This window comes from Vidua macroura, chromosome 1 (assembly GCF_024509145.1).
Source record: "Vidua macroura isolate BioBank_ID:100142 chromosome 1, ASM2450914v1, whole genome shotgun sequence".
NCBI classification, from domain to species: Eukaryota; Metazoa; Chordata; class Aves; order Passeriformes; family Viduidae; genus Vidua; species Vidua macroura.
The window spans coordinates 71,558,364-71,568,987 of NC_071571.1; the positions used below are offsets into that span (position 1 = coordinate 71,558,364).

Sequence of the window (10,624 nt, forward strand, 5' to 3'; positions counted from 1 at the left end):
GTGTTGAGAACTGTAATTTACTGTAATTTTTCCTGCATATCTCAGCATTTGGAAGAGCCCTTTGAATCATCAGTTCTACAATGGTACCAGTGTGCTTCCAGTGTTTACCTTCTTCCCATCAGTGAGTAACAAGGAAAGGAGAAGAGAGTCATCAAAGGCTGGAATATTTTTCCCATAAAAGCAAGTATTCTTCATGTACCTGTAGATTTTGGATGTTACCTACTGCCAGACTGGGCAGGCTGCTCCCTTCTTGTGACCCTGTGCTATTCCTTCTCACCACCTACTCCACAACATCCAGGAGGTGGTTTAGGGAACTAGATCGTAAGCAAGAAAATTAGCTTTACTAGAAATTTTCCTCTTGATTTGCTTCCCAGAGAACTGCTTGTCCCCAAGTCAGGCAACTAATAGTAGTCATGTAAAAGTGGGAGAAGGTTCAGAGTTTATGTACCCTAATGTTGAATTGTCCAGTGCCTAAACTCAGTCTGGTGAATATTTAAAAGTGGGAGGTAGACTTCAGTGTAATTTACATTTTTTTGAAAGGATTACCATCATTTTTACTTATTAGACTATTCCTCTGTTTACCTAATTCTGCAGACTACTACATTTACTATTTAGTGTGCAGTGGGCTTATCATGATAAATAGCAATAATAATAAAAAATAATAAACACAGACAACCCATTTAAAAACCATCACTACAGATTTTTAAAATTTTTTAATGTTAATGATTAATAAAATAGCTGGAACAAGAAACTCATGCTACCTTGAGGCTGAAACAGAGCTGACTCTTAGAAGTGAGAATGGGTGACCACTACTTAAAATTTAATGTGAGAATTACATGTCTTATTCCCAGCCATCACAGCGCAGGCCTTGTCAGAAAATTGTTCCATTATTCTGAAACCCTGGTTTTATTATGTGGGAGTTTATGAGGAAGATGGAGAACTTGGTCACACATACAGGGTCTTTCACAAAAAAAAAAAAGCAATGCGTCTGCCTTTCTTGAGAGCAAGCAAAATTACACCAGAAAATCTTCTGTCTTCTCTGCTCTCTGAGAATAAACCCTGAGAGCTCCAGTTTGAAACGCTGCCCCCAGTCAGTATTTAATAGGAGGCCCTAGGGGAATATTTTGATACTCCCCTATAAAGTGGTATTTTCCTTGAGACCTTAGGTAGGTAAGGCTAAAAGAGACCAAGTGCCTGAGGTTATGCTTTTAATGCAGATCCCTATCCTCCTGTCTACTTCATGTGAGAGAAGGTAACACTTATCTTCAGGGCACTAAAGTCATGGGTTTATTGGATCCCTACAGCATTAAGAAAGGCTCAAAGTAAAATTTACTTTGAAGATACTTCTAGAGGACTATAGCATTTTGGCAAATACCTCATAGTGTATTTTAAAGTAGATGTCATTTTCATGAGGTCTCCTAAAAGTAAAATATGCCTAAAATTCATGGGGTTTAGGGTTTTATCTTTAATTTGGGTCTTCTCAGATAGTATTTTTATTTACAGCAAACTAGACTTTAGGATAAAATCTAGAGAAATGGCTTTTGTTTTGTCTTTTATCCTTATTGCTTGCCAGTTGGGATGTAAGTGGGAAAAAAGAGCCAATTTCCAATATAACCTCCACTTAAGGAGAGGAATATCTTCCAAAGAAGAGAATGGTGTTGGTTTGGTTGTGTCTGATGAAGAAGAGGAATGGATGGTCAGCTCTGAACTCACAAGTTACTGGGCAACACAGAGGCATTGCAAGAAGCCCCATGGAACAACCTGCTTCAGTGCCCTCTTCATTGACTTCCATGATTGTCTTCTGGATGGCCTTGGACACAACCAAGCCATCTTTCATAGAGATTCCTGACAAATCAGCTTTTCCCCAGTCAAAAACATTCATCACTCCCATCTCCTGGAGAGTGCTGTTGAGAACATAACTTTCCTCCATCTTGAACTGGGGCAGGTACACCTTCACTTTCAGTGGTTGCATCGTAGCCGAGCTGGTCCATTCTGCCAGTTTTTCGTAGGTGAGGGCACATTCAAGCTGTAAGGTGGTATTGGGAGTAATGATTGGCATCATAATGAATGGAAGTTCAGTTTTTCCCCCTTGTCTTCTGACCACACTAGAGCAATGCTAAAGCATTCCTCTCTTATGTATATTACTAGAGAGAAAATGAAGTGTTACCTGTTCTAGGCCAGTGAAGTCCTCACAATCGTCTTCAGGAAGAAGAATGAACATGCTCAGTTCATTATTGAAGTATTGGAGCTCTATGACTTTTGTTTTCAGTTCCTCTATGATGGTCATGTTAAAATACCCTTCTTGAAACATCATCTGCACTTTTCTTCTCTCATTCTGGAACACATGAAACATATTAAATGGAAAATAAAGAAATTATCACCCTGGTTTAATTGGTTTCACCACTGAGCTTAGAGTCCAGCTCAAAAGCATTATTTAAAGTGGTCATGGGTTTAATACACTTGTAGCATTTATATGCTCCTCTCAACTGTAGTCCCAATGAAGTTATCCATTTTAGAAGCATAAAAACTACATTTCCCTTTCTAATGGTGCCAAATTACTTTACTCACAACTTCCTCATTACATCTTTCTTTTTTCTGGTGTGTCAGATGAGGAAACTGATACATCTTATGCAACTATAAATCAAATTCTTCATGAATAATGTATACATTCCCCTGAGATTAATACTTTTTTTTCCTGAAAGCACACACAGTTCTCTTCATAAATAGTAGGAGAGAAGCAAAACCCTCACTTTCAATCTCAACAGCAGACTATTTTTGAAATAGCATCCTTAGTTGCAAAATCCCCAACAAAGTTAGTGCATGTGCTCAGTGAATTTGGTCCAACAAGGATCTCAGCTGCACAAGAACCACTTCTGATGTGAATTGGTACAAACATTTATATATTTGGTTAGGAAAACAGAGAGAAATACAGTCTTCTATTGTTCTCATTTATGGCCACTGTTTTGTCTAAGGATAACAGAGAGGAGAAAAGTCCCTATCTGTTATTATAGGAGACAGACATCTGACCTGCATCCCCCAGCTGCCTCAGTTCCTGCCCATACTGTACCTTGTTCAGGTGGAAATATGCTTCCTTAGTGTCTTCTTTCTTAAATTCTACTTCCCACTTTCCTTTAAAATATATAGCATTGACCAGGACAAGTACAGTAGAGGGATCAATAAAACCAGCAGCAAATAGGTCTTTGATTTTACCTTTAAAAATAATGAATTAAGACAAATTATTACTTTGTTCTGGCAATCAGCTGACATTGACTATTAATAGTTATTTCTTTTAAATTGACAAGTGGTATAATGCTGTCAGACAAATGACAAATATTTATGTACAGCTTTGGAACCAAGGAACTCAAGGCATTTTTGTTCCACTTACTATATTTATTTCCTGTTGAAAAAAAAATAGTGCAGGTGTTTAATATATAAAAATCTTGCTATCTTTGGAAAAAGAGTGATATTCGTAAGTGTTTCAATTGCAAACCAAAAAACCTGCACATTTTCTCTTTACCTTTTGTTTCATTTTCAACCCAGAAGTTAATTTTGTCTCTGACTTCTTCTTCAGTGTATTTAAAATTTACTGGTTCCAGTTCTGCTCGATAGAATTTCTTTGTGGAATCCAAGTATTGCTGGAAAGTACAAATTGCAGAAGTTTATTGCATTGTGATGATTTTTATAAGATGGGTAATTTCATGGCTTCAGAATAGTTCCATGTAGTAGATCAGCAAGAAAGAAATTGGTAAAAAAGGCATATGTCCCTTTGTGCTTCTTGATGGAAAACATTCTGCTGAGCTCCCCACTCCTAGGAACTGTTACAAGGGAGACCACGATCCCTTACCTGGAAGAATGGATAAGTAATTTCTCCAAAGAGCCTGTTGGCAATGGTGAGACAGCAGCCTGGTCCAGGTTCACTGATTTCGGCCAACAGAGCCTGGAACTGGGAATGGACTCCTTCATCTTCATCACACTTCAAACAGGAAAACAGATGTTTCGTGGTAGGCTTGAGCTTTCCTATGCAAAGTTGGACCTGAGGGTGAATTGCAGCCTCTCTCTGCATGAGAAACCCTACTCCACCCAGCTGATTCAAGCACTAGAATAAATGCACCAGGACACCACCTCCTATTCCCCCTGTGCCACATGTGCAGAATGACAAAACAGTTCCCTTCTCACTCTTTACCTCCAAACCACACCATATCCTACAGTGGTGTCCCTGTGCACACTAAGGGACAGCAAAAGGCTACTGGCTTAGAGACAGGGAGAAGCAAGCTCCAAGGTGCTTTTAGCATGCTCAATAGGCAAACCTTTGCAGGTGGCAATTGAAGCACTTATCACATTTTAGATTGGCACAGCTGTTTTGGTTAGAAACCCATAATGAGAAAGCTCAGCTGCTGAAATGTGTGATCTCACAAGGCCCCTTAAATAACAGTAATAAGCAGGTCGGCAAATCAAGGTGGAGAGGCTGATCAGCCCTACTGTGCTTTCTGATTAAGTGATTGTCTTCAAGGAAAAAGGCTGACAAACTGGTTCCTGTTGATTCAGCTCAGAGCTGCAATTGTGTCTTACCTCCTCAGAAGGGTATCTGTTTTCCTGTCTCGTACTGCTCAAAACTTCTCTGAAATGAAAGACCTGCAATGTAAATGTTGGGTGAATGCAGATGAGTGAAGGTACTTCAAAGCTAAAGCAGTGTTGCAAGCCTATCCCAAAATACAGCCAGACACAGGCCCTGCAGAAAGGCCCCTTTGCTCTTTACCCTAAAATCCTTGCAAGTGAACAAGTAGTTTTAGGAGATGGTGAATGCATGAAATCTTTGAAATTTTTCTATATGAGAAAGGAAGCTTTGGGTGTCCAGAGAAGAAACAAAAACACATTAAAGGTAAGGAGCTCTAAGAGTGCAGGGATACCTCCAAAACACTTTCTTTAGCACATTGAAAATCAATTCAATAATTATAATTATGCTTAGTCTGAAGAAGTTTGGTATTAGGAACAGAATAATGTATTTTTTAAATGGCTTTCTGTATGCATCAGCCCTTTGGATGTTTAGGAACTGTATAACATGGTACAATCAGCCTCTTGGCTCATATCTTACCAGCATTCCCTTTTCAGAGCAAAGCCCTACCTTCTCAATCTGCTCGAGTGTGCTGCCCCTGGCTCCAAGGACAACCATTCCAAAGGCAGCTGACAGACTTAATGGGGAGAAGAAGATGTTTTCATTTCTTTTTCTTTTGTTCAGCTCTCTGAAAAAGTCAAGACAGAACTTGGCATTGGCTGCACTGAGAGAGCACATTGTGGCACTGTGATGACCTGAAACAAGGGTAAAAACAATTTAGGTTTCTCATCTTTACACCTGCTATGTTTAGATGCCCTGGTAAGGTTTTTTGCAATAGCTTGGCTGAATTATTCTGTACTTCATAGAAATTCCCTGTTCATTACATTTGGGATTTCACAGTGAATCTGAAAACCAGTGCCTTGAATAACAGAAGAAACACATTTGCCAAAACAGTATTCTGAGTTGAGCTGCTTCTCCAGTTCAAGCAATAGCTATGGCTTTGCCACTTAGCCCTAACTTTGTCCTAACCAAATTTCCAGCTCAGTTTATATCCTGATCTTTTTGCCTTGAGTCCTCTAGGCACAGCACTTATTAAATTACACCCTTGATCATATCTTACTCTTTGTTTCTCTCTAAAAACTTTGTGTGTATTACTTAGCTGTGCCTCAGATACATGTCCTTCTAAGGCTGGTTGCTTAACAATTGTTTGACAGAAAATGGAACTACAGACAGGCTCACTTAGTAAGATTTTGAGCAGAAACACATTTTGCATTAGTAGAAAATTCCAGACATATTTTTTTTATCTGAAGCTTAAACTCTTTTTCCGGCAGCTTGAACTCTTTTTCCCAGATATCCTTCAGTTACAATCACAATTATTACAAGCAGATCATCTTGAATGTTCTGCAAAGCTCTTCATATCTTAGATCTAGAACAGAGTTCCTGTCTCATTAGAGACTTAAAGATGTAGTGTCTGCATCCAGTGAAGTGTTGTAGAAACACCTGATCATAAGTTCAGTATTTCAGAAGTTCCACTATTCTAAGTCACATTTGGTTTGATTCTTACTGAGTCTGAATAATTTCTTCCACACATGTAGTAAGCATATTTCCCGTATTGCACAAGAAGAATAAAGTATCCATATAAACATTTGGAAGATAGAGCACTATAGAAAGACTGTGCTCTTATAAATTATCAGTCTGGGTCATACAGAAGAAGTGGCAAATGGTTTTAATCTTCTTTAGAAGCACACTCAGAAAGTAGAAGTTTAGAAGTATCATTGTACAAGTTAAGCACAGATTCATTACACAGCCCATACATTTTAATGTAATCCAAAACATTGTCGCTTCCTCAAAATATGTCACATGCCATATATATGTGCAAAGGAGGTATGTATATTACTAATGCACATATTGATCCTTAGATCCTAGTTCCGTCATTTAGAATTAAAGATCACGGAGATATTTACCTTCTCAGTACTGACGGTGTCAACTTGGCGCTTGAGCTTCTTGATGGAGCTTCTGGAGCAATGGGATATAAAACCATTGCCACTCCCAGTGGCAGCATAAATTTCACTCATGATGAATCACATTCCTGTCTGTTGCAACCAGTTAGAATAATTAGGGGACTTGTTGTGGAATCTTGAATTTTTCCATATCCCTAGGAATTCAGAAAGAAGTCACAATTTTAAATGTATACTAAGATATTAAAAAAAAATCTAAGTAGTTATAAAAAAAAAAAGGCAAACTCCTAGAAACAAAGGCAATTTCAGAGAGGTTTTTCACCTGTAAATAATTAATTCTAGGAATTTTGTTGTTTTGACATAAGAAGTGGCACCAATGAATGCAACATACAGTTTTTATAGTAGAAACAATTACACTGCTATAACCAGCCCGCTGATTTAGTCCTGGGCTGAACTATATCCAGAACTTCCCATTACTCCTCATTTTTGTCAGTGTCTCTGAGGACACCTGATCACTGTCTTATACTGCTTCAGCAAGGCATAGGCAGCAGGGACAGAGCAACCTATTTATAAGAAGTAGTATATTTCTGGTTTTATTTTCCTGAGAAATGATCTTTCTTCACATTCAGGTTGATATGGTGTGTGGGTGGGCAAGTATTAGTATGAGTGTATGCAAGCACTAACAACACTGTTTTGTAACAAGTACTTAGTTATCACTACTAAGATATATTTATGCATCAACCCAACCAGATACTCTGGTTTTTAGGAAACTCTGAAGGCAGTTTCCTATCAGTCATAAAGTACTTATGGGGTTTAAATCCCTTTCAGTTTGAATTTTCCCATAGCTATTTCTTGGGAGGAAATAGAAATTAAAAACACACTGTTCATTCAAGCCCTGAGAACAAGTGAGTCAGACCTGCACAGATTTTGCCTGAAGCAATGAAAGCCGTGCAGTCTGGTTTAACTTGCTTAACACTGGGGCAAGAAAACTTCCCAAAGAAGCACCTGGCTTGCTTTCCTGGTTTCTGGCTGCTCTCCACACCGTCACCTAAAAACTCAACTACTGAGCCTGTTTCTCAGTGCTGAGCCTGGTCCTGAGTGCTAAACCCTGTCTGACCACCCAGGAGCCACTCCAGCAGTCACATCTGCACTGTTACAAGCCAGGATCAGGGCCACTTCAGAGCTGCGTCCCCCACACCCACAGGCACACCAGATTTCCTTACCATCACAGAGCCTCAGACATCTCAATCCTTGAAATAATTTAATCATGGTGCAATAACAAAATATCAGCTCGAGCTGGTGCCTCCAAGGAGGGACCCCAAAGAAAGGAAACCTTGGGCTTTTATACCCTCACAACCTATGTGTGGGAAAGTCCAAGGTCCTTGGTTCCTGCTGCATCTCCAAGTGTCTGGTTCCCTGGACAGGCCATAGCTCCCTGGGCCCTTTGTTCTGCACTGGTTGGGCATTTCATAGCCCCTTGCCTGGGGCTCCCACCCAGAGCTCAGCCTGCAGCTGCACCCTGGGCTACCTGCACGGAATGGATTCCCCAACACACACCACTGCCACCGACAGGGAGCTGCGGAGCAGGACTGGGCAGATGCTGTTCCCTTTCTTGTGGTGATGGACTGTTCTCTGCAGTCTTATTTTGGGCACTAGGCACAGTTGGAGGAAAAATGTTGTGGAATATAAGAGAGAGTAAGTATACAGGTAGGAGCTACAAGATGTAACAGTTTTAAGTCAGGGTAGCATCCAGGTGTCTCCCAGAACAGAAATTAGAGGGTTTTTGAACAGCAAGACACAACCAAATATTTGTCTTTTAGGAACACTGGGAATTTTTAATCCAAATTAATACAGTGAATGGAAAATTGCAATCCTGAAGCACAATAATTGATGGCCTTTGGGCATGGGGGTACATGCTAAAAGCAACAAGTACCCCTAAAATGCATTCTGTGTAGGAATCTGTTAAAGCAAAGTTCAGGTTATCTAATAAGCTCACAGAGTGAAACACTTTCTTAGCCCCTGCTTAGTTTTCTAATACTTTTAACTGTCTGTCTTAAGTGAACAGGTTTATTCAGGTTTCCTCAACATTGTTTGTTATTTCTCTGGTTTTGTAGGTACTCCTGTTCTTAATTCATTTTGAATTAATCTGAAGGTTAACTATAGCTCCATTTTTCCATTTGGTGGATATTTGTTTCACATGAATAATTTTTTGTTAGCAGTCAAATTACACACAATGTAGTTGGACAGGCCTTCATTCCCAGAAAGGAACATTCTCTGCTGTTTTTCTAGTCTCCTGCTTTGCTATTTTGTTCTCTTCTAGGTTAGTTTAGCATAGGTTGGAGTGTGGCTTAGACAGAGATAGTTTCTTAATGGGAATATCGGAGAAATCCAGGCATTTTTGTTCAAGCAGATTGAAGGATCTCCTGAATTGTAGGTTTTAAGGGGACTCACTATGCAACTGCTTGCTGAGAAAGGCAAAGATACAGCCCATCCTGCTGTTGAACAGAGGGCTGGACTAGGACTTGCACTGCATTTTCCAGATCTGTGACTCCCTTCTTGCTCTTTGAATAATGCAGAGGCTCATTGCAGGCCAGAGAAAAGCTATGAGGATTGAAGATGGTCACAGTAGTCTCAGAATCAGGAGACTCTCTTTATTCCTTTCCGTTGATAACCTTGGTAAAAGGAAAGGATAAATAGCAGGAGGACTTCTTTTAAAGGTCACAGAGAAGCAGTTGCTGAGATGCTGTTGTGTGGAAAGGAAGGTGAAGATGTAAAAGCACTGCAAGTACAAAGGCACTTGACAGAATTTGTTTCAGATAGTTAAACTACTCTGTCAGGAATACAAATTTCTGCCCTTTTAGCTAGTGGTCAGATGCTTGTCATAGTAAAGTAGCTTTAAGTCGCAGAGGAATGGATTGCAGACTGACCTGCTTCCTACACCTAAATTTCCACACATTTAGATAAGGCTGTAAATAGTGCTACATCCTTAGGGATAAGTTTTGCCCAGCACCATTTATCTGTTTGCAGTTATTTTGGCTGAAAGTCTCAAAATTTTACTTCACTTTCCAGCAACATGTTTTAATGTTTCTGATGGCCTTGGAGCCAGGACCAAGGGAATGAAGACTTCTCTACATGATATTTAAACCACGAAGAGTTCTGATTAGATGGATGAGATAAGCGTAGGAAGGCCAAAGCAAGGAACAAAGATCCAGCTGGTGATGTCAATCAGCAGAACACAACCTCACAGCAAGAAGCAATGACTCACTCTGTAGCAGAACAGACCACCAGCATATTCTTTGTGATTATTCTTTGCTTCAAGAGAATGCAAGAAACTTGGATGTCTACAGTTCTCCCTTGGCTTTTTCCTCACTGTTTGCAGCTATATGCTTCCCTTGCTGTCAGTGTCTGCAGGACGTAGCAGGGAAGCAGATTCTTGTCGAAGAACTGATCTCAAGTTTGACAGCAAAGGCTTGTCTTGTCCCTTTCATCTTACAAAATGCACGTTCTGCTACCACCCTGCTCAGGTGGTAATTACAGAGTACCTGATTTGTCTGAGGTTGCCTGTGAGTAAAGGTACCATTAGATAAGTGGAGTTGCTGAATAGTAAGAATAAAACAAGGACTCCTTTGATTTTCACTGGCCAAGAGGGCCCCCCCTCCCTGTTTGTCAGACATCTGCTACAACAAATAACAAGTCTTATACAATATATCAGAGCAATTATGATGATAAAGTATCTGTGCTGATCAACAGAAACTTTAGCATGACAGAAAACATACCTCTTGAATTTGAGGAAGCTGGAGTTACTTCAGATGTTGCTGATGGTCTCAGCTCATTTGGGAAGCATCACATGAGGGGATTCTGATATTCATTTCTGTGATCTTCAGGTTGTATAAGTCAAGAACCAATTGAAACAACTTAAATAAATAGCACTGCTGTCTGCTGATTCTCTAATACTGAATTTACTGGCAACGAGGTACAAGAATTGATGACTGTGAACTTTCAGAGACCTGAGCCACCTCATGCTGGTCATTCAACTTGCCAGGGAAAAGCTGAGCCCAGCACTGCTGTTTTTCCAACTGAACTTCTTTGTGCACCAGAAACTTTTTCATGATTA

The 10,624-nt window shown here is 39.9% G+C and overlaps 1 protein-coding gene across 1 annotated transcript; it reads right to left on the bottom strand.

The window, feature by feature from the left end:
- Nucleotides 1–679: 679 nt before the first annotated feature.
- Nucleotides 680–5,290, bottom strand: LOC128808759 (leukocyte elastase inhibitor A-like). The gene is made up of 7 exons (XM_053980251.1): nucleotides 5,123–5,290; nucleotides 4,570–4,632; nucleotides 3,845–3,973; nucleotides 3,518–3,635; nucleotides 3,068–3,210; nucleotides 2,168–2,335; nucleotides 680–2,026 (listed from the first exon to the last, which is right to left on the bottom strand). Exons 1-7 carry the CDS (start codon nucleotides 5,288–5,290, stop codon nucleotides 1,622–1,624), a joined length of 1,194 nt encoding a protein of 397 aa, XP_053836226.1. The 3' UTR covers nucleotides 680–1,621.
- Between the last annotated feature and the right edge of the window lie 5,334 nt (nucleotides 5,291–10,624).

Bases quoted from the DNA above. Each gene is read 5' to 3' on its own strand.
- LOC128808759 (XM_053980251.1), bottom strand. From the start codon at position 5,290: ATGTGCTCTCTCAGTGCAGCCAATGCCAAGTTCTGTCTTGACTTTTTC. The intron at 3,636-3,844 runs GTAAGGGATCGT...TGTACTTTCCAG, and splicing joins TTACTTATCCATTCTTCCAG to CAATACTTGGATTCCACAAA. The intron at 2,027-2,167 runs GTAACACTTCAT...ACCACCTTACAG, and splicing joins ACTTCACTGGCCTAGAACAG to CTTGAATGTGCCCTCACCTA.